The following is a 27575-nucleotide window of genomic DNA, read 5'->3' as shown; positions in this document are numbered from 1 at the left end:
GTGTCTGCCTTGGGCTCAGGTCATGATCCAGGGTCCTGGGATCGAGCCCTGCACTGGGCTCCCTGCTCCGTGGAGAGCCTGCTTCTCCCTCTCTCTGCCCCTGCTTATCTTTAAAAAAAAAAAAAAAAGCTAAAGAGACTGAGGTACAGAGGGGTTATCGCGTGTTGGGTTGCAGAGAAGGCTGAAAGCAGAGCTGGGATGGAACCCTGACGATGCACACTCCTCCTCACTACTCATGTCCTTCGTGGACGTTGATGGAAGTTCCCCTTGGCAGACTCAGGTGACCCCGCAGATCGGCACACTTTCTGCTCACCTGGGAAGAGGCAGCTCATGGAATCGCTCCTCTTGGTTTGGCTATATACAAAAGCCCAAGCACCGAGTACCCATCTCAACCCCAAACACTCTTCAAAACTGAGGAGCAAGACAGCTGTACTCCAAGGGGGGGATCTGGTCATTGGTGGGAGATTCCATTAGGCCCTTGGTCTGTGTAAACTCTGCCCTCATCCCTTTGGGCCTCACTCAGAAATTAAAACCAGTGTCTGTACAATATGAATAGCTGGAAATGTCCAGACCAGAATGGGACCTGTTTCTTCAGAGGCCCCAGGGCCTGGAAACTGAGGCTTCCAGTATGAGCTTGTACGATAATCTTTTATAAGAGGCTTCTAAATTCCGATTGTGCTGGAATGTGGTGTCACGGAAAACGAGATTATACAAGGAATGGGCTGGGTGTGGTATGGACAATGGTCGAGGTGTGGACAAGGGCCTCAAGCAGGGACTTTCTCAGCAGTTCTATGGACTGGGGCATTCTTCCAGCGTGGCTCTTGGCTTAAGGATGCTCAGTGAGGGCCTGGTGATCTAGTTCTGACAAGACTTAATTTTATGGAGGTATGTAGCAAAACCACTCAATTTTTCATAAGCCCTGCCAGTGGTGAAGAGCTGAGGTGCCCAGAAAGAGCTGGATGCTGGCCTTGTGCAGGCCCATCAGCGAGCGCCCTGCAGCAGCCTGGCCCAGCCCATCTGAGCGCCTCCGGTGCCTCAGGGGCTCAGGCTAGCTACAAGCTGGGAGAACAAAAATCAATTCAGTCCCCCTCAGGCAGCTCCTCTAGAAGAGCTCCAACTAGAAGAGCTCCAACTAGAAGATCCCCATCTAGAAGAGCTCCAACTAGAAGATCCCCATCTAGAAAAGCTCCAACTAGAAGAGCCCCATCTAGAAGAGCTCCAACTAGAAGAGCTCCAACTAGAAGATCCCCAACTAGAAGATCCCCAACTAGAAGAGCTCCAACTAGAAGATCCCCATCTAGAAAAGCTCCAACTAGAAGAGCCCCAACTAGAAGAGCTCCAACTAGAAGAGCCCCATCTAGAAGAGCTCCAACTAGAAGAGCTCCAACTAGAAGATCCCCATCTAGAAGAGCTCCAACTAGAAGATCCCCATCTAGAAAAGCTCCAACTAGAAGAGCCCCATCTAGAAGAGCTCCAACTAGAAGAGCTCCAACTAGAAGATCCCCATCTAGAAAAGCTCCAACTAGAAGAGCCCCAACTAGAAGAGCTCCAACTAGAAGAGCCCCATCTAGAAGAGCTCCAACTAGAAGAGCTCCAACTAGAAGATCCCCAACTAGAAGAGCTCCAACTAGAAGAGCCCCATCTAGAAGAGCTCCATCGGTAAACGCCACTTGGACACACAAGAGAGCAATAAAGGAACGCGCAGATCCTAGTAGAAATACTGTATTCATTTGGAGGACTGCTATGTTTTAAGGCAAATGTCACGCACACCAAAACAGTCATGGGTGAACAGTATTCGACAGTATTTACGACACGACGACATGTTAGAAGAGTGGCGGGGAGACAGCGTCAGAGAGTGAGAAAGTGGGATTTTCCCCAGCCGGGTCCCTCCTGGTCAGATCCCTCTTACAGACTGAAACACGGCACCTTCCTGCTCCCAGGGAAGAGGGTGCCTTCACCTCATGGGTGTGTGTGGGGGGTGTTGGTACAGAAGCCCCAGCTCCAGGCCGCGGCGCTCTCCCTACTGCACTGCCCGGCTCGGGACAGACGACGGTGGACCCTGGGATATGCGGCTCCAATTTTTACGTTTTGTGAAGTTTACTTTGAGAAAGAGGAAAATCAGTCTGCAGAAGCCATAAACGTGGCAAGGTCACCTCTGTCCAAATTCAAACCTGCTTGGATTGGAGCTAAAACAATGTGTAGATGCACGCACACGTAAATGCGTCTGTGTGCATCTGCAGCCATGTATCCACGTGAAAGAAGGAGAGAGAAGGATCTACGGGAGGCCGAAAAATAGTGAATGTTCATTTGCAATTTGGGATCAAACAATGTGACTGTTTGTCCTTTGAAGAAAAGAAGGGATCAGCAGGGAGCCAGAGGGTGGAGGTTTCCAGGCACCTCTGGGCTCGTTCCTGTCCCTCAGCCTCACGGGGTTGGGAGCGGCCGGGCTGGTTTAAAGAGTTGGAGGGAGCTGGGCCTTCTCCCCCCCACCCCCCACCGGACGCTCTGTGCTCCAAGGCTCTTCCCGGCCTGTCCCACTGAGGCACACCCCCCAGTCTGCCGTCTCTGACCCCCCCCAACCCGTTCTCAACACCCAGGTCACATGTCTTAACAGCCTGTGCCATCCGCGGGGCCTGGGTGACAGCAAGGCCACAGCAGCGGGGAGAATAAGAAAGCCCGGGAGCTGTTAGATGGCCTGTTGTGAGGTGGCAGGTGCCTGGGGCCCGGGAGTCACGAGGAAGGGAACTTGGAAATGTGCTGGAAGATGGGGTGTTTCCTTCAGGAACACCTGAATCGGTAGGAAGAGTTTGCACTTGATGCTGGCAAATACCTACACAGGGAACAAGTGTCACGACAAGTTGCCATCGCACGCGGAGGACAAAGTTCTGTCCTACACGGCGTGTTCACTGGGAGAACGAAGCCTCCGTGGACAAAGGCATTCCATGGGTTAAAAAAAAAAAAAAAAAGCATAGGGGTGTAAGCACTTGATATCCAAGAAGTGTGATGGGTGTTTGCACGGACTCCATCAGTTTGCCTCACCAAATCCCTCTGAGGTAGGTAAGAGGCAGGTGATGTCAGCCCCATTTTATGAATGGGGTAAAGTGAGGCCTAGGACTTCGCTGCAGGTCACACCATGGAGACACACCGCCAGCCCCAGCATTTCCTGTGCCTGGCCACACCGTCGTCTCTACAAAGCCCCCTCACCTAGGTTCAAACCGGGTCAGAGCAGGTATCTGGAGGAACAGGGACACCTGGTTTACAGTTCTAAACTTCGATGGGCTGGTAGGGTAAGAAACCAAGCCCGTGGCAATCAGCCAAAGCCAGGGGGGCCTGGGGACCTGGGGATGGGGGTGCCCCACCCCACCCTAATTGGTGAGCGGGTTTGTGTTTTCTCGTTTTTGTGTTTGTTTTGCACGGTGCAGGATTTTAGGGGCCTAGTTGAATTATAGGACTAGATTGATAAGCCAGCGTGTCCTAAGTGGGAAGTTCGTGGAGGGGGCGGGCCCTCTCTGGCCTGTTCCCAGAGCGCCGTGGATGAGGATAAAGCCACAGTGCTGTCGGAGGCCAGCTCACGGAAAGCAGGAAACGTCCTTGGGGCTGGGACGAGAACGAGGACAACTGTGTGTGTCTGCCTGAGTGTGCGTGTCCGTCTGTCCTGGTTGGCTGCTTCCCCTCCCCTTGCCAGCTGCACCCCCTTTCCTCTGAGCTCAGAATTTAAGCTATTTACGCAATGCCACTGACCAGAGCCCCCACAGTGCTAACACAGTCTGCAGTGTTTCCAGCTGGACGACATGCGCCCCCCCCCCCCCCCGCCCCCAGCAACCAGTGCATCGGAACCAGCCACACGTCATAGTAGCGAGAGATCCTGACACCTCGCGTCCCAGCTCAGTGAATTCCAGCCAAGGGTAAGAATTTGGGAATTTCTCTAATGACTCTGGCTCACGAGGCCGTGTGTCAGAGGACAGTAAACCCCCCAGGTTCCCCGGAAGGCCCCCAAGACACAGCTGGCCAGGCGCAGTGAAGAGCACAGGTGCGTTGTTCCGAGCTTTAACTACAGGGTCCCCAGGGGGCCTGTCCTGCCCCCAGCCCAGCAGCCCCAGGACGTGTTTCCGAAGCACACGCAGTGGCACCTGTATGCCGATCAAGCCAAATGTCAGAGTGTCCTGGTCTTCGGGAACCGGGCCCCGCTAGGAAGCCCATGGCCTGCCCCAAGAAGTGATCCTCAAACGGGTGACGGGGCCACAGCCCTGCTTGGGGCTCAGGTTGGGAGCACGGTGCCCACGGGGCGGGCCACCCCTGCTGCCAGGCAGGCCCCAGGCCGGCCCCTCACAGAACCGACTCCTTGGATTCCAGTTCGGGGGCGCTGGCTGCGGGGCCGGCGGGGTTCTGGTGGGTCACCAGGGGCGACGTCTCCTCCTCCGATTTGCAGTTGGGGACGGCCTCCACTTTCACCTCGGTCAGCTCCTGCTCCCCTTTCTTCATCGCCTTCTGGTTGAGGTGGTGGAGGATGCCGGCGCCCAGCGCATCCCCTTCCACGTTCACCACGGTGGTGGTGCGGTCCCTGCGGGAGAAGAGAAGGCCGTGCAGGCGATGCTGCCGAGAGGGCCGGCGCCACCGCACCTGCGGGCCTGCCCTGCGGTCCCCTGGGCGCCAGGCCACTCAGGCATGGGCCTCACTTTACTGTAGACCGAGTTCCTTTCAATATTCCTCATTCTCATGAAAGGAACAGACCCTGACTGTGGAAAACCTGGAAAGAGGAGAAGTATAAAGAAAACAAAAGTCGCCCATCCACACTTCACAACTGAGTGCATCTAGTAACACCTGATCCGTTACCTTCCATGTGCGTATTTACGTGTGGCAGCCACCATCCTATGAAAGCCACGCAGCTGGGGCGATGGTGTAGACAGGGGTTCGGATCCAGCTTCCCTCCTGCTCACCGGTACGCTGTGGGAACGCCCCTTTGTTCCCCCCTCAACACTCTGCGCTGGGTGTTAACCCTCTTGGGCTCCCTGTGGCTGGCAAGCACCATCCCGTAGCACCGGCCTTTCCGGGGGCTTGTCTTCCCCCAGATTAGCCCAGTAACACCCTCTCTCCCGGGGCTCAGAGCAAGTACAGCTCCCACTTTGGAGAGAGGGGGCAAAGTGTGAACTTGAGAAGCTGAGGGCTGTGGAAGCAGAGGCCACGGGGTGGTGGTCGGCTCCTGGGACTTCGGGTTTCCACTGGGCAGTCTGCCCGGTGCCCCGTCCCTGTTCCTACCTGCCTCTACGGGGCCTGCCTGCCCCACGCAGCGGCAGCTGGAGGAGGAAGCAGACGGGGCCTCTGACACTCCGCTCTGGTCCCGTCCAACTCACCAGCTCAGGGGCCGAGTCCCCTCTGATGAGCCGTCTGGACAACGCGTGTCTCTGCTGCACATTTCACCTCCCTTGTTCTGAGGAGCCGGAAGGATTCTGAGAAGCCCCTTCAAGTTTCCAGGGCTCACACCAAAGGCTGGAACCCACCAACCCCCAGTGGGCAGAGCCACGAGCCCAGTGCCAGACTCCAGGGTTTAGGGGAGCCCTGCTGGCTCTGGCCAGCCTGGCCAGGAGCGTCTTTCCTCACTAACGTTTCCTGAATGCTTTACCGCAGGCCTGGAGCTCTCCTATGCACTGTGGGTACGTAGCTGACTTACTCTCCCACACGGCTCTGGGGAGGTTCTACAGCTATTCCCAGTTGACAGTGAGCAAGATCGAAGCACGGCACAGCTCCCATCACACCACTAGTAAGCGGTAAAGCTGGACCTGGGCTCCAGGGCTCGCTTCCTTACCCGTGTGCTCTACTGTCCAGCATTAGTACCTCAGGTGACCTTCCCTATAACACAAGTATTGCTCATACCTAAAGAGGGTATCACATGACTCAAGGACACCACACTCAGAATCAGCAGTCACAGTTCTGTGCCTTTTACAGGAGCCCTGGTGATGGTGGCCTGAATCACACCTCCTTCCTAACTCCTCCTCCGCTGAGTCCCACCCACTCACATCAGCTGGGTTCATCTTCACTCCCTGCCAGAAATCCTTGGATGTTCCAGGTCAACTATTCCCAGAGGCTCACTGCTCCGATGGCTATGACTCTTACGTAGCTCCTGATCTCCACTGGACCTTCGTGTCTTGTGGTCCTGCACTGGAGGCCCAGCCCGGGTCTCGGACCCCTGTTTTCCTGGATGCACTAACCAAGTTCTCAGTAATGACATTTCATGGTCATCCATGACTCTCATACTGTTTAATTTTTCCTAGCTCTATATTTTGTCTTACCAGCTCAACTGTAGGCTCCTCCAATAAGGCATATTTGAAGTTTCTCTGCATGCCTCAGACCCAGCAGGGTGCCAAGCTCCAAGGGGAGTCAACAGAGACTTTCTTTCATTTGGTGCCCTTAAGACTTGCTACTTACACAATCCAGTCCACAGCCAGGATCAGAGAAAGGTCATGAGTGGGCAGCCCGATGGCCTCCAGGATAATGGCGATGGTGAGCACCCCTCCAGCTGGCACGCCTGCTGCTCCAACACTGGACGCTGTGGCTGTCACTCTAGGGGATGGCACAGAAGACTAGCCGTTAACACAGGGCATGGTGTGGGCGCAGGGAAATGCAAAATATGGCAGCTATTAGAAACCAAAACCATGGGGCGCCTGGGTGGCTCAGTGGATGAGCATCTGCCTTCAGCTCAGGTCATGATCCAGGGGTCCTGGGATCGAGTCCTATATCGATCTCCCTCTGCCTATGTCCTCCTCTCTCTCTCTGTGTCTCCCATGAATAAATAAATAAAATCTTAAAAAAGAAACCAAAACCACACAGCCCTAGATCCTCCTGCCTGCTGAGCCCTTCAGAGGTGATTCCCTCTCCTCAAGTAATGAATTCACGCTGTCATCTTCTAAATGAGATGTCACCAAGTCATGGTGAGAATGGTATTCATGAGGGGTTTCAAAGGAAATCACACACACGACAAAAACAAAGAACAAACCAACCCTCAAGTTTTGACCCAGGCCTAAAGATGGAGAATAATGAACTTACAGAATCGTGAAAATCTGCCCTGCCTTCAGCTCGACGTTGTTGAGCTGGGCAATGAACACCGCGGCCACGCACTGGAAGATGGCTGCCCCGTCCATGTTCACGGTGGCCCCGATGGGGAGGATGAACCTGCTGATCCTCTTGTCCACGCCGTTGTTCTCCTCAATGCACTTCATCATGGAGGGAAGGGTCGCTGAGCTGGAAAGGGAAAAACAGCCATGACAATAGCCCTTCCCAGCTCAGACCCAGGAACAGAGCAATTAGCATCATCCGATGTCTGGGTTTCTCCCCTTGAAGAAAGAGAAAAATTGGGAGTTGTTTCAACATTTCTGTCACAATTGTGGGGGATGTCAATTCCCCAATATTCCAAACCTGACTCCCTAGATTTACCTGTTACATTACTTACCTGGATACATCTGTTCCAACAACTTCAAGAAACCCCACGTTACCTCATAGTGCGAAACGTTCTCAAGACCACAAAGGACCATTTATTGAAGAGACTATCTGTTTTCCAGTGGATAGTCTTTCCTGCTTTGTCGAATATTAGTTGACCATAAAGTTGAGGGTCCACTTCTGGATTCTCTATTCTGTTCCACTGATCTATGTGTCTGTTTTTGTGCCAGTACCACACTGTCTTGATGACCACAGCTTTGTAGTACAACCTGAAATCTGGCATTGTGATGCCCCCAGCTATGGTTTTCTTTTTTAAAATTCCCCTGGCTATTCGGGGTCTTTTCTGATTCCACACAAATCTTAAAATAATTTGTTCCAACTCTCTGAAGAAAGGCCATGGTATTTTGATAGGGATTGCATTAAATTGTGTAAATTGCCCTGGGTAACATTGACATTTTCACAATATTAATTCTGCCAATCCATGAGCATGGAATATTTTTCATCTCTTTGTGTCTTCCTCAATTTCTTTCAGAAGTGTTCTGTAGTTTTTAGGGTATAGATCCTTTACCTCTTTGGTTAGGTTTATTCCTAGGTATCTTATGCTTTTGGGTGCAATTGTAAATGGGATTTGAACACCAATAAAAAATAAATAAATAAAAAAGACCACAAAGGACAGTTTATGTGATATGCGAGTCTCCTCTCTTGAACTGTTCCCTGCTCTCCCACTAGAAAAGGCGAACTATGACTTTTTTCCCTTGTAGGCCAAGAAGGAGCAATGGTTGTGAGAGGCTGGTGAGCGACTATGTTCCTAGATGAGGAACAAGCCCTGCTCTCTCCAGCTAGCTCTGTGGGCTCCACAGACGGCGGCTGGCACCGCCGAGAAGCTGGTTTGTTCCTAAGCCACAGAAACTTCCCTCCCTAATTCTTTTTTTTTTTTTTTTTTTTTTTTTTTTTACCACCACCACCACCACCTTATTATATAGCCATTCAGGATGGGGGGCGATGGGGAACATGCAGTGGAGAGGCAAAAGCCACATGTCTGAATGCAATCTGCTGCCATCCTTTGAAAGTTTTCTTTAACATACTTGGAAAGCCCAATTTTGGGGAAGGATTTCCAATAGTGACATCTTTTGCACTAAATTAGATAATCCCACAACCCTGTGGACTCCCAGAGAGCTAAGCAGCCATTCCTCACCATGATGCCTTGGTCTTATTTTCTAATTCATGTATCTAGAGTGAGAATTGGGGAGGCATCATTCTAGAAACTCCCCTGCAATAGGTTTTTCAGTAAAGCGGTTCCCTTTCTTTACTCAGGCAAAGGTCTTACTAATTAGGGTGAGGACCCACAACTGGGTTAAATAATGATCTGACCCCTAAGGAGCAAGGAGGAGAAGGCAATGAGGCAGTTCCTCATTCTGGTGATCCCAGAAACCCACTTCCATAAAAGTGTGGGGCTGGCAATTCAAAAAACCGGACGAGACCAATTTAGAGTTTTCAAGAAATTAAAATATGTCACGATGCTGGCTGTGCACCTACGACTGGCCTCACCTGGTTCCATATTAATATGGTGCAGGGCAGCCAAGAGCACCGGAAACGGACTCACCTGGAGCAGGTGGCAAATGCTGTGGCAAATGGTGTGACGAGGCCCAGGAGGAACTTGAATGGGTTTTTTCTTGTGAAAACAAAATAGATAAGTGGCAGAACAATTCCGCCATGAATAAAGTGGCCCAATATGGATGTGAAGATGTATTTTCCAAGGCTGGTCACCAGCACAATGATGTCCTTCATTTCCAAAATCTTGCTTCCAACCAGGAACATGATGCCCACAGGTACATACCTAGGACATGAGCACAGGTACTTGTCAGTGAGAGTGATGTGATGACGGGCCTCAGAGATGCAGGCCCTTGTGATACACAACACAGGGACTTTCAACTAAGTGGTCTTCATTTCTCCCTAGGATGGTCCTAAGGGTGGCTGGCTGGCTCAGTCTGTAAAGCATGCAACTCCTGATCTCAGGGTGGTGCATTCAAGCCCCACATTGGGCGTGGAGCCTACTTTTAAAAAAAAAAGGAAGCTCTCCCTTGAATGATCCTGAAGAACTGAAAAGAATGGGCCCATTTTACAGGCCGTGAAACTGAGTGAAATGAACATGATAAACCACCATGGATAACAGAGTCGGGACCAGAACCCAGATATCTCTCCCCTCTGATACATTATGTTCTTAACAGAGGGATGCTATCAACCACCTGGGCTCCCAGGTGGAAAGCCAAGGAACTCCTTAAGATCAAAGCCTCTGGGACTGGGAACTTGACTTTCAGCCTTGGTCAGGCTTATTCTGAGAACTGAGTAACACAAAAGACCAACACCTATTTTGCAGAATTGCTGTGATACAGAATTGAGCCAAAGCCGGGACTTTTGTTAAGTTTTAAATTCTCTGTGGTTTGGAGAACATGATTCCGTGGGAAAAAGTCATTAACAATGACCCTCGCTCGGGAAACACTCCTCGGACGTGAAGATTTTTTTAATGGCAAGACGGGAAGAAAAAAGGGAAGGAATGAACTCTGGGAGTTACAAACCCCCAAAGTCGGCTGTTTTGAATTGAATATAAATTTAGGGAGAATTTTGTAACCATTGACTTTATTTGCAAGTTTCAATTACACAGATAAATACTATCACATAGTTCAAATTTGAAAGGGTTCAAAGGGATGAATAGTCTCCCTCCCACGTCTGCCCCCTTCCAAGTACTCCGTTTCCTTCCCTGGAGATGGCCACTGTCACTGGTTTCTTGAATTTTCCTTACGGAGATATCCTAAGCAGTGTTATTAATGTTAAATTCCATAGCAACTCATGAATGCATTCTCCTTTCAAAAAATTAAAACACGGGTTAGGTCAAAATCCTCTTCTGGGGCACCATCATCACGCCCGACCCCTCGTCATGTAACTATTCCTACTTGCTATCCATTTGGATATATAGGTATGTATTTAAGTCTGTGTGTTTATTTTGAACCCCACATTATGTCTTTGAGATCTTTTCATGTCAATACATGGAAATCTACCTCATTTTGTCTTTTTAAATTGTGGGGAAATATGCATGACAAAACATTTACCATTTTAAGCTTTTTGAAGTGTACACTTTAGTGGTTTCGGGTACATTCACATTGTGCAACCATCACCACTCTCCATCTCCTGTACCCTCCGTATCCTGTGCTGAAACTATGTGTTCATTAAACAATAACCTCCTGTCCTGGGAACCACTGCTCTATTTTCTGTGTCTGTGATTTTGACTGTTCCAGGTACCTCTTGTAAATGGAATCATACAACATCTGTCCTTTGGCGACTGGCTTATTTCACCTAGCATCATGTCTTCGAGGTTTCTTCATGTCAGGATCTCATCCCTTCTCAAGACTGAATCATAGTTCATCATATGTCTGCATCACGTTTTGCATCACGTTCATTTATCAATGGACATCTGGGTTATTTCCACCTTCACCTCATTTTTCAAAAATATTATCCTCAGAACTGAAATCCTACAGACAATTTTGCCATCGTTCTGCTGATGGACCTCCAGACTGTTCCCAGGTTTCTGTCTTTGCCAACAATGCCCCAGGCAGCCTCTTTGGCCTACATGCCTGTGTTTTCTAGGGTAAAGACACCAAGAAATCGAACTGCTGAGTGGTAGGGTGTATATAGTTTCCATTTTAGTGGATATCCACAAATTGCTCTCTCAAGTGGCTGTTTCAACTCACATTCCCACCAGCTGTCCAGGAGAATCTTTTCCCCGCACCACTGGCTCCCTGTTGCTGTGGAACATCTGGCAACACCGGGAGATGTTTTTGGTTGTCACAGCTTTGGGAAGGGGTTGCTACTGGCATCTCAAGGGTGCAGGCCAGGGATACTGCTAAACATCCCACCCTATGCTGGAAACTATCTTCACCCTTATCAATGCCTGATAAAACCAAACTTCTCATTTTCCGATTTCTAATGAGTTGGGCATCCCTTAAAATGTTGATTGGTCATCCAGGTCTCCTCTTCCATGAATTGCCTGCTCACATACTTTGTCCACTTTCTTTCTTTCTTTTTTTCTTTTTAAGGATTTTAATTAATTAATTCATTTGACAGAGAGAGAGAGAGCACAAGCAGGTGGAGTGGCAGGCCGAGGGAGAGGGAGAAGCAGACTCCCTATGGAGCAGAGAACCCAATGTGGGGCTCGATCCCAGGACCCTGGCATCATGACTCAGGCTGAAGGCAGATGCTTAACTGACTGAGCCACCCAGGTGTCCACTTTCTAATAATATACTCAGTCTTTTTTCTTTTTCAACAACCAGAATTCTTTACATTAGTGCCTGTCAAATTGCCTTTGGTGTATTTCTATCTAGTCATGGACCAATATTCTTATAAAAGACAATGAAAATATTAGAAAAGTGATCACGTGGTTAGATGTTGCAGCAATATGAAACTGCTATAAAAGTTTCTAAGCACTTATTCTCAATTTCCCCATAAATCTCATTGCAGGGGTACCTGGGTGGCTCAGTCAGTTAAGTGTCTACCTTTGGCTCAGGACATGATCCCAGGGTTCTGGGATCCAGCCCTGCATCAGGCTCCCTGCTCAGCAGGGAACCTGCTTCTGCTTCTCCCTCTCCCTCTGCTATTCCCTCTGCTTGTGTTTTCTGTCAAATAAATAAATAAAATCTTAAAAAAAATCTCACTGCAGACAGATAAACAGTTTGTGAACTGGTACCAGTTCTTTGGATACTAATGCTTTGAGATTTGTGTATGTGTGTGTGTGTGTGTGTACATGTACACATTATATATAAATTTTTTTCATGAAGTGCCTTTCTTTATTCAAGGTATATTTTGTATGCAAACATTTTATACTTTGATGTAGTCAAATTTAACAGCTTTTAATGGCTTTTACTTCTCATATTTTATTTATGAAGAATTTCCATACCCCTATGTTTTCTTTCAATATTTTTAGGGGACTCCTCTCCTTCTTTCTTCCTTCCTCCTTGGATAGTTTAATGCCTGGGTTGGTACCCTGATTATGGGAACAACCATGTTCATTCATTTATAAATAATCCATGGTTGCTTTCATCATAAAATGGCAGAGTTGGTAGTTGTGACAGAGACCATATGGTCTACAAAGGTTGCTGAGCCTGTATTTAATCCGTTGAGGTGTTATATGGTGCAGGGTAGGCAGGTGCTTTGACATTACAGTAGGTAATTAGCAAAGGAAAGAAATAGAAAGAGCTGCTACTGGAGATCCCTCTCAAACCTGGTTGAAATCCTTCAGCCGGTTAAGGCATTTTAAACCCTAATTCTGCGTGAGGTGCATTTGCTGGGCAACAGACCTCCCACTGCAGTCAGACACATGGCAGGGTCTGCCTTACTGAAGACCTGCTTATGTAACTAGTACACTGAATTGAAGGAATGACTATAAATTGGTTTCCAGGTTGAAAACAAATGTCTTACACGGGGAACATCACTTTCTCGCATAATTTCCTTTAATCCAAAATTTGGGAGCTTGAAGGGATAGGCACTGAAATTGGTATGATTTCTGAGAAGTCACCTTGAGACCTCCGGTCAAATTTGTCCTTGTTAGCCAGAAATCAATCCAATGGTTTTTATTAAACAACTGTGCTTTTATTGATGCTACATAAAGAAACATTTATGTAAAAAGAGACCATTCCAAGTTTATATATGCATGCGGTGGAAATGGATTTGTTTTCCATGCTGTGAAATATTATAGGAAGGGGCCCCTTTGAAGCTTGAGGTCTATTGTTTTAAGCCTTATTTTATGCAGCAGGTAGCACATTTATGGAGTTCATGGCCCCAAAAGATGATACGGGCATCCCATATGATATAGATGATGGTGGAAAGTCATAAATAAATCACCAGTGATAGAATCATAAGGGGTCACTGCGGGTGCTGAAGAAGAGACTGGTAATGATGGCACGTGCCCGATTCTCTGAGGTTCTGGACAAGAGGAGAAACTGTCTCCACCTCCACCACCCCCTGTATCAAGTCTGGCCTATGGTGCATCAACCACAGGCTGAGCACCTAGCCAGGTGGCCCCACAGGGGTGACCTCGGACAGAAGACTTGGGTTCTTTTCTAGGTGGCAGGAGAAATGAGAGGGAGAGTACCAGGCGGGCCACACTTACCACATAATCCATGACACCAGCACCATCGTCGCCTCATTGAAGGCATTAAAGAAACGGATGAGCTCTTCTCCTTCAGAGCCGAGTTTCTTTAGGGCCACTCCTAACACCAGGGCAAAGAGGACCAATCCTAAAATGTTCATCCCTTCGATCTCAGTGCCAATGGGGATCTGTGGGGTCAGAGGAGACAAAGGGTCTAGTTTACAACAGGTGAGTGAGACTTCGAGTAGAGGTTGGACCATCACTTCAAAGGGTTGCTTTTATTTTATTTTATCAAGTAACATTTTCAATGCAGGGCTTGAATTCACCACCCTGAGCTCAAGACCTGAGTTGAGATCAAGAGTTGGATGCTTAACCGACTAAACCACCCACGTGCCCCCAAAGGGTTGTTTTTAAAAGAAGAGCTGGTTCATATAACATTGTATGTCAACTACACTGCAATGATAAATATAAAAAAATTAATTAAAAAAAATAAAAGAAGAGTTGTTTGGTGAGAAGTTCCTTCAGGTCGAGAGTCAATGATTTTAATTGTGCCTCCCAAATGTCAACAAATCCTTTGTTGCTAGACTGTTGCAGTGGCCTCCTAGCTGACACATTTCACAAAAGATTTTCAGGATCGACATGGATATTTTCAGGATATTCTTTCCCAGGTCACTGATTTAAACAGATATACTGTATTCCTTATTTTTTCACATAATACTTAATCTCACTACTACAAGCATATATTGGACAAATGTTTTATTCCATCAAAACACATTATGATATTCTAAACAGGAGACGTAGGTCAGCATGGTAAAAAGAGAAAGAGCATTTTTACCATAGATCTGAGTTCTAGTCCCAGCTCTGATATTAAATAGCTTCTCTGACCTCAAGGTTCTTCACCTGCAGGATGAAGTGCATTGGACTAACTACTAGCTTTTGACTTTTTTTTTTTTTTAAGTAGCACTTTTCCTCAAGAAAGGCTGGTAGAGCTCAGAGCCCTCAGCCCTGAGAAGCTGTATGTGTGGTTGGAAAGGGCCCCTTTCTTCCCACGACAGCTCTGGAGCAGCACTGAATAATCAGTCCTCGAGGTCTCTGGTCCCTTCCAGCTCTATCATGAAGGCTGGGACCTCCCCAGTAATCGTTACTCAAAAAATATGTGTGAATGAATGATGGCTATCATGAGTTTAAGCCCCTAAGACAAGTTTTATGCATAGAAGAGTGTTACAAAATATTTTTTGAAGAAAGGGACATTAGTTCCAATTTGCTGAAATGCATCTGCTGAAGATTCCAGGGCTACAGACGCTGGCCTTTGGCCACGTTGGTAAATAACCTAAGGAGCAAACCTAATCTATGTTTTCCAGATAGTTCCTTCAAAGCCCAGAGTTGTCAGCCCTGCTGAGAAGCTGCATCATGTATGCTTCTTCAATTAAAAAGTATTGTTTGCTTTATAAATGATTTGCCACGAGTGATCTTCTAAAGAGCTTTACCTTTTCATGGGTTACGTTTCCGGAGCTCGTGTTGTGGATCACCTCTCTGTAATCAGTTGCATACTGGGAACAAGAGAAAAAGGAACCTGCTGTCAGTTCACAGGTGGAGGCCAACCAGAGGAACTGAGGTCTGCTGGACCTCTTTACTCTTCTAATTCGCTCTGAGTGTTCTGGGAATTCCTCACTTGGCCTGATGAGGGCCTCTGAGAACTGCACAAAAGTTACTTAAGACCAAAGTGGCACACACCCCAAGAGGCCTCTGAGTTATTTAGGGACCCACACCATTAGGGACAATGGTTTGGAGGAGAAAGTCTGTGCAATTTTATGCTGGCAGTTTGATATTTCAAACAGCTGACAAGTTATACTATTTGAGCTTCGGTATTAATTTCGTAATGTTGAAGTTCATTTTTCCATGTGTCCTTTTATATTCATTCATATGTTTATACCCTGCTTTGCTCCAACACTTATTTGAGCTTGACTGCTTTTCAGCATCTACTCCTTTTTAAAAATATTTTATTTATTTATTTGAGAGAGGATGAGAGCATGAGCCAGGGCTGGGCAGGTGGGGGGGTGGGGCAGAGGGAGAAGGAGAAGCAGACTCCCTGCTGAGCAGGGAGCTGGATGCGGGGCTCCGTCCCAGGACCCTGAGATCATGATCTGAGCTGAAGGCAGATGCTTAACCTCCTGATCCACCCAGGCGCCCCTCCACATTTACTTCTAATCTGCCTTGGCGTCTGCTCTCCAAAGCAAAGGGTGTGAGGCAAGATGGCCTTTTCTGGCTAAGTCTTGTGGGAGACTCACTTACCAGAAGTGAAATGACTCTCTAAACTGGGACCTACAACTGACTTCACATACTGCTGCACAATGCACACAGGTGTCTCTCCCTGCAGCAGAGCACACCATTGAATGGAGTCTGTTATAAAATGCCTTTTCTGACCCTTTCTAAGGACACTCGGCTCTGAACTGTCAAGAGGAGCCCATTACGGGGTACTGCTTGGTGCCTGCCTCTGATGAGGTCTGGTCTCTCTCAGCTCTGATTTGTCAAGCTTTCAGACAAGCAGAGGTGTTCAGCTGTCCTGTGATAAAGGATGACAGCGGAAACAAAACCCACCCCACGCCTTCTGTGAGCGGCACTGAAAACCTCATAAACCTTTTCTTTCTTTCCCACCTCACATTATATATATAAGCCACAGCTGTGTTAGATACAGATTTTTTTTCTTTTTTTGAGAGAGAGAGGGGGAGGGAGAAGATGTAAATAGAAACAGAAAAGTCTTTGCTTGGAAAAGGCAATGAGATTCGTCCATCTAACCTAGATCTTTACATTCTTTCTCCTCATAAAGCATGGCTACAGGGACATTACTTGCAGTCTTGCTAAAATTAGGGAAAATTAGAAACAATCTGAATGTCTATCAATAAGGGACTGACAATAAAATTATGATATGCTCACACAATGGAATAGGGCCATTAACGTTATGCAGGAGGGTATTTACTGACGTGAAAAAAATGTTTATAATATGCCACCTTCAAAAAGAGGTTAAAAACAGTATGTGTGGTATGTGTACATACTAACGAGATGTGCAGCACAACTATTTTTATTTTTAAAACGTGTGTGTGTGCACATGGAGAGCACACATATATCTGAAGGATGTATACCAAAACGTTAATGGGTATCTCTAGGTAGTGATTATGAGTGATTTTTACTTTCTTCCATATTTTTGCACTTTATTTTTTTGCATGAGCATATATTACCTTTATAATCAGAAAAGTATATATATATATATATAAATTCTAAAACATTTAAGAGATCCCCAAAATGTGGTTTAAAGGTATTTATCAGGTGATATGAAAAGATGGTGGAACCAATGGGATATTTTAGAAAACCTTTTTGGTTTTTGTTGTTCTGTTTTGTTTGTTTTTACTGCAGGGTCCCTTCTATTAGAGTTTAGGCCAGAGTTACCAATTTTGTCAACAACACTACCCATCTTGGACCCACCCTCTAGAGCATCATTTATACACCACCCCCATAAAAATCTCCTACTTTTAGCAAAGCATCAGGCCTTACCGTACGGAAAGTGGCAACCACAAGATTTGAGGGAAACAGGTTTCTGTTGGAAAAGAAAGCACTTGTCAGTGTTCTTAAAATTCAGCGTTCAAAGTATCCACTTTTAAGATGCACATTCCCGACAGCTCAACACACCGTGTTCCCTGTCCCTCTCCCCCCAGCAGTTAGTGTGGGCCCTGCTTGATCCAAGCACCCAACTATGCCTCGGCTGCTGGGCCACCATAGATAACTCTGGGCGTGCTGATTTTTACCCTTATCTCCATCGTGGTCCTCTGGAAAATTGCATCACTTTCCTTTCCCCTAGAAGTTAAGCCCCATTGCAGTGGTTTTTAATGGGACTGGTACTGCCCACTGGTGAAATCCAATGGAATGTTTTCATTGTTGAAATAATTGGGGGGCGTTCTTGCAGTTGGGGGAGCGTGTATTGGGGGGAGTGCCAGGTCCTGGCCATTCATCCTAGTGAGTGTGGCCCTCACACTTTCCAAATGTCCTATATGATACACCTGTAGATGGGAACCTTATTTATAATTACTTTGGACTAAACTAATTACAAAACAAGGTATTTTTTCTTTTTGCACAATTGGAACATACACTGAATTTTCTAGGAATACAATTATAGTGCGAAACGTGAAATAATTTTTTGTTTTGTTCGGAATATTCCTAGAAATTGTTCATCTTTCTGGAAAATCACATCACCAATGGCAAATTGTAGGATCTGGGTCCTTAATTACACACACCAGTATCAAGTACCAGCCTGCATTCACGGCTGTCTCATTAATGGTGAATGTAAATTCAGAAGAAAGCACCTAACCACTTTGTATTAGGATATTTGCATATTGAAACACATTATTTTTATTACAAATTACTCTCCTTTTATCTTTTATATTAGTGCTGAGTCATATTGATGTCTCAAAATTACGTGTGTATGTAATGCTATTTATGGATTTTATTTCAGAATGAAGGATTTTATAAAATATCTGTTATAAAAGAAGGGCAATAGAACTGATCAAGTTAAGCTAGAGCTTGAAACCAAAATTTATTAATGCAAATAGTTTTTTTTTTTTAAAGATTGTATTTATTTATTTGAGAGAGAGAGCAGAGCAAAAGAGAGCATGAGCAGGGGAGAGGGAGTTGTAGGCTCCCCTCTGAGCAGGGAGCCCATGTGGGGCTCGATCCCAGGACCCTAGGGTCATGACCTGGGCTGAAGGCAGATGCTTAACTGACTGAGCCACCCAGGGGCCCCAAAGCAAACAGTTTTTATTGAGGGCCTCCTTTGGGGTAGGCTCTATGCAGGATGTTGGTACTGATATACAACAAAATCCCAGTGACGGTCCATTTATAAAAGGCTGAGTCATCCGTTACAATTTGTGCCAAACTTACCCATTAATAGTTCCGTGGTTGAGTTGTTTACCTAGCACTAGAATCTCTAGGCAACCACTTGCAGTGCATTTGGTTTCAGAGGTAGGCAGGTCTGATGGCAACCCAGCTTGACAAGCAACGTAAGACAGACTCCTGGTAGTCACACCTTGTACAATACCCTCCCCTTGAGTGTGGGTGGGTCCTATGATTTGCGTTTAGCCAACAGAATACAGCCAAGGTGATGGGATATCATTTTCATGATTAGGTTACATAAAATTGGGGCTTCCTTCTCGCTATTAGACTTTCTTTGTTGCAACTCATTCTTTATTAAAACTCATTGAACTATACACCTAAAATGGGGGCATTCTGTTGTATTTAAATCATATCTCAAAATTGCTTGAAAGGTTAAAAAATAAGATACAGTGCTAACTGCAAAGGGTTCATGACCAAAAAAATACATACATTCAAGGGGATGACTGGACTTTCTATAGGTCATCTCTCAGATACTAGTCCCCGGGAAGGCACCCCCCTGGGGGCAGGAAGATATAGCTCCTGCATCCACAAAATCACCCTCTCTTCCGTTTGCCCCTCTAGTTGCCACAGACCAGGGACAGTCCCTCCTGCCCACACAGAGGGCAAGGTGCTGAGGCTCTAGGAGTAAAGCAAAACACTTCTCTGCACTCTTCACAGATTGTGCCTTTGATGTTGTATTTAAAAAGTCATTGCCTTTCTAAAGGTCATTTAGGTTTTCTGTGTTGTCTTACACTTAGGTCTGTGACCCATTTTGAGTCAACTTTTGTGAATGGTGCAAGGTCTATGTCTAGGTGTCGGCTGTCCAGCTGTTCCAGCACAATTTGTTGAAAAGCTTACCTCTGCGCCATTGTATCTCCTCTACTTCTTTGTCAAAGATCAGTTGACTATATCTACTTGGGTTCTCTATTCTTTTCCATCGATCTATTTGACTATTCTTTCACCAACACCACACTGCCTTGATTGCTGTTGCTTTATGGTAAGTCTTACATAGTCAGGTAGGGTCAGGGCTCTCACTTTGATCTTTCTGCAAGCTTCTTACAGAGGCTGCTGTGAATGAGCTCTGGCTTCCTTATTCCTGAGCTCTCCTGCACCAAGGGATCAGCTGTTTGTCATGCAAGTAGCTTTGCTCCTCAGAGCTCTGTCTTCGGGCACTTTTCCTAACTCCTCACATTCACACAGTAACTCCGTGTGCTTTCAAAATAAGAAACATTTGAGCTGGAAGAGATTTTAGAGGTGGTCAAGATCAACCTCCTCACTTAGCACGAGGGGCCACCAAGAACCCAGAGGCATTAGCTGGTACATCTCCCATTCAGGCTCTACCTAGACTAACACTGTCCAATACAGTAGTTGCGTGGTTGTTGGACATATGAAATATGGCCGGTCCTATGGAGAATCTGGATATTTAAATTTTTTAAAAAAATATTTTATTTACCTATTTATTCATGCGAGACACACAGAGAGAGGCAGAGACACAGGCAGAGGGAAAAGCAGGCTCCATGCAGGGAGCCCGATGTGGGACTGGATCCCTGGACTCCGGGATCATGCCCTGAGCCGAAGGCTGATGCTCAACCACTGAGCCACCAAGGCATCCCTAAATTTTCTTTACATTTAAACTAGTTAAACACTTGTGGCCAGTGCCTATCATACTGGACATTGCAAATTTAGAGTTTTGAGATCCAGAGTCTGGGAGGAAAAAGGACCAAATGGTCTTTCCATGCTTTACCTCTACAGTCTCTATTTCATTGGGTGTTAGGATGCTTCTAACCACTGAGCTCTGAATCTTATTCAAATTCTCAGATATTTCCTTTTTCTGTTATCTGATCCTTAGACATTTACTTAAATTATCTAACACCAGATGTACATTGGACCCAAGTTTCTCTAACATCAGTAGGCTATGAAAACAATTTAGTAGTTATAGCCAACATTTTATAAAATATGCGATACATCAGACAGAATTGAAAATACCAGAATGTAGCACATTTAAAATGAGGTTTTGTGGCACTTGTTTCATGTTGTGTATGTATGTGCAGGTGGAGGTGGGGGCATATAGGTACTGATGCCATCATTTAAAGTGTATTTCTTAGAGTAGGTCTGAGTCAAAAACATTTGCAAAAATGTCATGTCTGAACTAAATTCAGAGACCCAAGTCAGACCGAATGAGGAAAGAATGAACGGACAAGGCTTTTTGGTGCTAGAGGGATCTTTGGGTACATTACTTAAACAGAAAACCAGTATGAGATGAGGCTGAAAGGGCCAGAGCAGAACTTCTGTTAGCGGGGTAGTGTACACTCATGCGGCTCACACAATGAAAAACTTCAAAACCGTTCCTTCTTTATACATCTGGGACTGTGTGCTCTTCTGATCCTATTCGTCAAGGGGTGGTATGCATTTCCCTGTCCTATATGAGAAGAATGGAAAACAATTTACTTTTGCTTAGGTATATTTTTTTGTTCCAGAAATACTTCCTCTTATTTAAGTTCAAAAATTCTTTACGGTATTTATGAAAATTTCAAAGACTGTTCAGAACAGGATACAGCATGGTATGTACACCTGCTAAATATTTATTATCCTCCGTGCTTATTGTTACAGAGTCCGTTAACAGGGCATGCCCCTTCAGATCTTGACCCCCCACAAGGCTGAGAGCAGAGGAAGGGCTAGCGATGGAGGGCTCACATTATGGTGACAGTGGGGGACAGGGGAGTAATCTACCCTCTTTTTAAGACCTATATCCAGTTTTAGATTCTAGCTGGAAAGGTTAATGCCAGGCCCCTGGGGTGAGGGGCTTTTGGGGAAATAAGGCTACAAACAATATGAATTCTCTGTAACAAGTGGCCTGAGGGCTGTCCCTGAGGGGCTGGGACACTTGAGAATATTAGCAAGACACTCCACTATTAACTCACTTCATCCTCATAACAAATGTAGGTAGTAGATACTATTATAGGCCTCATTTCACAGATAAGAAAACTGAGGGATAGGGAGGCTTAATGACTTGTCCATTCAGCTAGTGAGCGGGAGAGTAGATTCAAACTCAGGTAGTTGACTGCAGTGTCTGCCTTTTTCTTTTTTTTTTAGATTTTATTTTATTCATGAGAAACATGGTGGGGGGTGGGGTGAGGAAGAAGTAGGCTCCCTGCAGGGAGCCCCATGTGGAACTCGATCCCAGGACCCTGAGATCACAACCTGAGCCAAAGGCAGATGCTCAACCACTGAGCCACCCAGGTGCCCCCTCAGTGTCTGCTTTTAATCACCATCCATGCCACCTCTTTGGGTGCATGTTCTTTTCAGTGTCTTAACTATCCAGGTAGCCTTCTGGGTGGCAGAAGGAAAGGAGTCGGGTTAAAATCTTATATTATTATTATTTTTAAATAACAAGCTGACACTTTTTCTCTTTAGTGACTAATTAGGCAGGGAAACCTCCATTCATTTGGACCCTTGTTATATCTGCTAAGAGTTGGGACGCCTGGGTGGCTCACTGGTAGAGCATCTGCCTTCAGCTCAGGGCGTGACCCTGGGGTCCTGGGATCGAGTCCCACATCAGGCTCCCTGCATGGAGCCTGCTTCTCCCTCTGCCTGTGTCTCTGCCTCTGTGTGTCTCTCATGAACAAATAAATAAAATCTTAAAAAAAAAAAGATTTGCTAAGAGTCTGCATCTTGCCTATAGAAGAGAGCCATAGGCATTGGCCAAAAATGCTGCTGCCTTGGCCAGCAGTTCGAAGAAATGACTTACTATTCACTCCCTGGACTGCAATCTGGGGGCTTATATTAGAGCTCAGTCTCCGATAGGTTTCTTCGCAGCTCTTAAAGAAATGTTCTTCTTTGCAGGTGGAGAGGCATCACATTCACACAAGTCCTTGAGAAGGAAAGTTAAGTCCCTCATGCCTCCCTCTGTGAAGGGAAAGGCTCAAAGCACTGTCCGCTATTGAGAAGGCTGGGCAACGGGCAAAATCTCACTTGTGTCTACCAGGCCCGTGGCTGCACCCTGCTATGCTTCTGCATGACACAGTGGCCCAGGGCCATTCTCCTGGCAGCCAGTGCAGACAGAGCCATGGGCCAGGGAGCTGTCACTACCTGCCATCTTTGCAGATAAGCCTCTGGTTTTCCATTTGAAAACTACAACCTTTAACATCCAAGGGAATGTAAGAAGCCAGTTGTCTCAATCCTTTCCGCTTAGAGCTGAAGAAAACTGAGGTCATTTTTGGAGACCACAAACATGTAATGAGGGGGAGGGAGAAACTGGAATGTCAGAGAGGATATGTCAGGATTTCTGCTCCCTTTTAGAACGGAAGGCTCTTCGATGTTCAGTTCTGACTTCTACATTTTCCAAATTCCCCGCAGTGTTGATTCTACTTGTCCAAACATAGTCAGTAGCCATTTACTTCTTTTTCTCCAAGCTCCATATAGTTCCCAACACACCTAAAAACATTAGCTTCAAGTCATCCTGAGCAACCCCAGACATTTTCTCCACACGCATTTCTTCTTCTTCTTTCAGACTGAAAAGAGGGCCATCCCCGTAAGTCCATGTGAAACAGACACCCAAGATCCCAAATAACTCTGTAACACTGCTCCACTTGTAACCAGAGCAAGCATGCAGTGGGCCAGTCCTGGCCTCAGAGCTTTACAGACGTTGATTCATGTAACCCTCAGAACAATCTTCTGAGGTAGGTGCTTTCATGATGCCTAGCACAAAGACGAGGAAGCCAAGACACGGAAATTAGGGACATGTTCTAGGACTCACAGTCTGTAAGACTCATTAGGGACCTAGAATTTCCATAATGACTGGGTTCCTTATAACCCCTTTCTGTCTCTTTGGTGCCCAAACAATTTCATTTTGGATGAAAAGCCATGGCTCAATCACATGGGTCGTACCCAGTTCTGAGAGTCCTGTGCTGTTCTGGATCCCCAGGCATAAAGCTCAGCACTGCTCAGGAGAACACTGGGACTCTCCCAACCTGCCAGGTACTATCCATCATCCCTTCTCAGCTCCCAAAGGGCCTGCTTCTAGCACCAGTGTCTCAAATACACTCCCCAGTCTTTGTTATTTCTAATCTGTTGGCTGTTGGGAAATCAAACTACTCAGCAATGGCATTTTGAAAATCTTCTAAAAGTTATAATGAGTATCTATTAACTTCATTTCTTCCTGACTCATAGTGCCATCTTGCAAAAAATTCAAAATTGTAGCAGAGCAGCCGGAGGCATGCCCCCACCGGCCAAACTCGGCAGCAGCTGCACGAAGTCATCAGAGACTTCTCCCTCTCCCTCTGGGTGTTTAAGTTCTGGGCAGTTCCCCCGTGAGGGCCTGCTGGATACCTGAGGTGTTTGCCAGCTATTTTATTTCATTCAGGGCCCACAGGCAGGAAGGACTGCACCCTGCCTCTGCCAAGGAACGTGCCCAGAGTCACATAAAATTAGCATCCGTGGGGTTTCTTTGAAGAAAGCAAACCTAAAACTTTTACCCAGAGACCCAGGAAGCATGCAGATGTGGCTCAGAATTCAGTTCCTTCTCACAAGCTGCTCAACATGAAAGCCAAATCTGAGCAGCGGTACGCAGGCTTTCCCTCACTGACGGGGCTCCGGTCCTGTTTAGAGGAAGTGGGCATCTGCCCTGACCCACATCATATTCTTACCCGATTCCCTTTTGGCCCAGAGCATGCATTTCTGAGACAGTCAGACTAGAACGCAGCATGGCACCATTAAGAGGGCACGCTGACTTGGGGGAGGGAAGAGTGGGAGAAAGAGAGCCCTGAACCCTGGGCCACAGTTTCTCTAATCCCTCTTTTGATAAACCACTCTGTGACCGTGAGCAAATCACTTAATCTCTCTGTCTCAGTTTCCTCAGTCGTAAAATAGGAACATACCACCTGTCCTACCTTTATCGGTGAGCTGCTGGAGGTTGGCTGTGGAAGCGGATGAAATGCTGCCCGTTCCCAACAAGCCACGACAAAGGCTCTCTTGGTCTCTTCCCAAGTCACTGAAAAGTCTGCACCCACACTGACCACTAAGCCATGATGCTGGGTCACCATTCTCTTCAGAAGTGGCAGCTGTAGGGGTTAGGATCTAAAACTAGAAAATCTCGGGGCACCTGGGTGGCTCAGTGGTTGAGCATCTGCCTTTGGCTCAGGTTGTGATCCCGGGGTCCTGGGATCGACTACCCCATCAGGCTCCCTGCAGGAAGCCTGCTTCTCCCTCCACCAATGTCTCTGCCTCTCCCTTTGTATCTCTCATGAATAAATAAATAAAATCTTAAAAAAAAAATAAAACTAGAAAACTGCGATCAGGAAACAAGATTAAAAAAAAAAAAAAAAAAAAGGAAACAAGATGTCCCTTCCTGGACAGGTGGTAATAAACTAACCTCTTACCTTGCTCTATTTTGGGGCTACTGTCCTTCTTTTGGAGGTAAAAGAATGCTACTGAGCCTCCCTCTGGGGACCACTAGCAGGTCAGAGCTGGGCATCCTTACTTCCTTCCCTGGGCCACGTATCTCAGCAAAAAAGAACCTTTTAACCCCATAACCACCTTCTGTCCTAGAGAAATTTGAATATATGCTGAATGTAATAAGCCAAAAGCACCCTCAGCACCCCACTAGAAGTCCCAGAACTTTAAGGATCTTGAAAGGAAAGATTCCAAATATCAAGCTGCCAGGTACCAAAGATACTGTGATCGCATCAAAGTCCTAATAGGCACCTCTACCTGCCTTTTTGGTAAAAACTTTTTGGTCCCCTTCATCAGAGGGTTTTTTTTTTTTTCAATACAAAAGCTCTGGATTTTTCATTATTGTTGTAGTTTCAAATGAACACACTCTCAAGTGGCAGACAGTCATCACATTTTCCAGAGTGAGGAAAGGAAATAGCAGGAAGTCAAGTCACTTTGCCCAGGGTTTGCTGTTTTTCACAGCCTCAGCTACGAGGAGTTTTGCCTCAGTGACTCCAGACAAAACATACCTCCAAGGCTCCGAACCCAGAATTGTCGGAAACTTGGAGACGGAGCCAGCTGAGCTCCTCACTCAGCTGAACCTGGCCAGGACCCTACATGCCATGCCTCCAGGCTGCGGTCTTCCCATCGGTGAACTCTGGGCTAATGGAGAAACCCAAGGGAGGCTGAGGCTTTGGATAAATCCACCGAAGCAACACTGCCTCTTAAGAGATTAAATGCAACTTCTGAGAGTCGCAAAAAGTAGGCAAAACTCTCTCCCTTCTAGAACTCACCCTTCTGAATAAAGTTCCTTGAAACTCACAATACTCTGCAGTGGTCCTGACTGTGGGGTGGACAGCAACCTGTCCCAAGCGCTGGGGGGGGGGGGGGGGGGGGCGGGGAGAGCCATGTTTCTGGACAATGAATGGGCCTCATACAACTAACCCCAGCCTCCTTATCCTTGGGTCCACTGACAAGTCTTTGAAAATTGCCACCTTCCTCTGAGCCAAAGGGTTTTAACAGGGGAGGCCAGAGATTAGAGAGAGGAGGAGGACACAGGCAAAAGGCAAAATTCAACCAATGCTCCCTGATGCGGAGAAAACAGGGTGAAGATACCGGGGTGTGGTTGGAACGTTTTCACCGGGGAGGGCGGCCGGAGTAGGAGTTCAGCACAGGTGAGACAGCTGCTCTTCCCTAACACACACTCCCACCTAACGGTAGGGCCTGTTCTTGCTAAAAGATGCTATCGGTACCCGGAGGTCTTAAAAAACGTTCAAGGCCACCACCAGCAGCCAATTAAGAATGAACGCTCAGCAGGGGCCGGGGGCGGGGTGCGTGTGCGCGCCTCGCTGCGCACCTGGGGAGGTTGGAGAGGTCGGGGCGGGGGAGCGCGCGGGGGGGGGGGTGGGCATTACCTGGCCAGGTCGAGGAAGGAGTCCACTGTCTCCTTGGGGGCCGGAGGGGACCCCGAGTCCTCGAGCCCCAGGTCGCTGGACTGGAGGGTCTGCGCGCCAGACCCGGGCTTGACGATGAACGCCAAGGCGACGGCGAGCGCCGAGGCGCCGAGCGTGGTGAGGCCGAAGTAGGCGACGGCGATGCCGCCCAGGCGCCCGAGGGAGCTGGCGTCCAGGGAGGCGGCGCCCGACACCAGGCTGCAGACCACCAGCGGCAGGATGATCATGCGCAGCATGCGGAGCAGCATCTCGCCGGGGAAGGCCAGGTAGGCCACCTGCGTGCGGCTGAGGCCGAGCCCGCGCAGCGCCGCGCCCAGCCCGGCGCCCGCCAGCACCGCCGACACGGTGAGCAGCACCAGCGCGTGCCGCCGCAGGAAGCCCGCGCAGCGCCGCGCGCCGCCCGACCCGGGCGCCCCCCGCTCCGCCGCCCCCGCCGGGGCGCTGTCCAGGTAGCCGTTGGTCTCGCCGCTCTTCTCCATGGCGCCGAGCCGGAGGAGGCGGGGGCCCGGCTCGGGGATGCGCCGGGGGCCTCAGTGAACCCACCCCGCGGGAGCCGGGGCGCGGGCGCAGAGGCAGGCGCGCGAGGGCCGGCGGAGGCGCGGGCTGGAGCCCCGGGCTGAGCCGATCGCGCCGCGCCCGGCCTCCCGCTCGGCCGCGGGCTGCAGATGATGCAACGCGGGGGCCGCGAGGCGGGACGCGGAGGGACGAGGGGAGGGAGCGGGAGCCGCGAGCCGCGAGCCGCGCGCGCCCCGCCCCTTCACGCCGCCGCCCCGCCCCCCGCGCGGCTCCGGCCAATCAGCGCCCGCGAGCCGCCGCCGCCCGCGCGGGGGGCGGGGCGCCGGGCCGGGGCGCCGCGGGGGCCTGGGGGCGCGGTCCCCCGCCCCGCTGTGCCTGGGCGGGGCTCCGGGTGGCCGCGGCGGGGCGGCCCCGGCTCGTCTGCACCTGCCGGGACCGCTCGCGCGGTCGGAGGGCCCGGGAGGACGTGGAACGCAGCGGCGTTCCCTGCCCTGGGGGTTGGGGCGCCGCCGGGGTGGGTGCACCCGGCCGCCTCTCGTGCAAAAGGACCGCGCGCGCCCCGGCCGCGTCCTCCAGCCTAGAAGCGCCTCCTCCAGGCGCCCGGTGCAGAAGAGCACGCTGGATGCTGGGGGATGAGCTAGGGAAGCCTTACCTACCCCACGTTCATTAAGGGCTGTAACCGGGCT

General features: G+C 48.2%; 1 protein-coding gene across 1 annotated transcript; it reads right to left on the bottom strand.

The window, feature by feature from the left end:
- Nucleotides 1–1706: 1706 nt before the first annotated feature.
- SLC1A4 (solute carrier family 1 member 4) lies at nt 1707–26990 on the bottom strand. Its single transcript, XM_072768623.1, has 8 exons — nt 26335–26990; nt 17120–17162; nt 15058–15120; nt 13592–13758; nt 9035–9268; nt 7042–7236; nt 6424–6558; nt 1707–4561 (listed from the first exon to the last, which is right to left on the bottom strand). Exons 1-8 carry the CDS (start codon nt 26850–26852, stop codon nt 4327–4329), a joined length of 1590 nt encoding a protein of 529 aa, XP_072624724.1. The 5' UTR covers nt 26853–26990; the 3' UTR covers nt 1707–4326.
- Nucleotides 26991–27575: the final 585 nt, after the last annotated feature.

This window comes from Canis lupus, chromosome 11 (genome assembly GCF_048164855.1).
Source record: "Canis lupus baileyi chromosome 11, mCanLup2.hap1, whole genome shotgun sequence".
Classification (NCBI taxonomy): Eukaryota; Metazoa; Chordata; class Mammalia; order Carnivora; family Canidae; genus Canis; species Canis lupus.
Note: the sequence above shows the minus strand (reverse complement) of the source record. Positions and strands in the feature narration are given on the sequence as shown.

Bases quoted from the DNA above. Each gene is read 5' to 3' on its own strand.
- SLC1A4 (XM_072768623.1), bottom strand. From the start codon at position 26,852: ATGGAGAAGAGCGGCGAGACCAACGGCTACCTGGACAGCGCCCCGGCG. The intron at 13,759-15,057 runs GTAAAGCTCTTT...CTGACCCCACAG, and splicing joins GAAACGTAACCCATGAAAAG to ATCCCCATTGGCACTGAGAT. The intron at 4,562-6,423 runs GTAAGTAGCAAG...CTTCTCCCGCAG, and splicing joins CTGGCTGTGGACTGGATTGT to GGACCGCACCACCACCGTGG.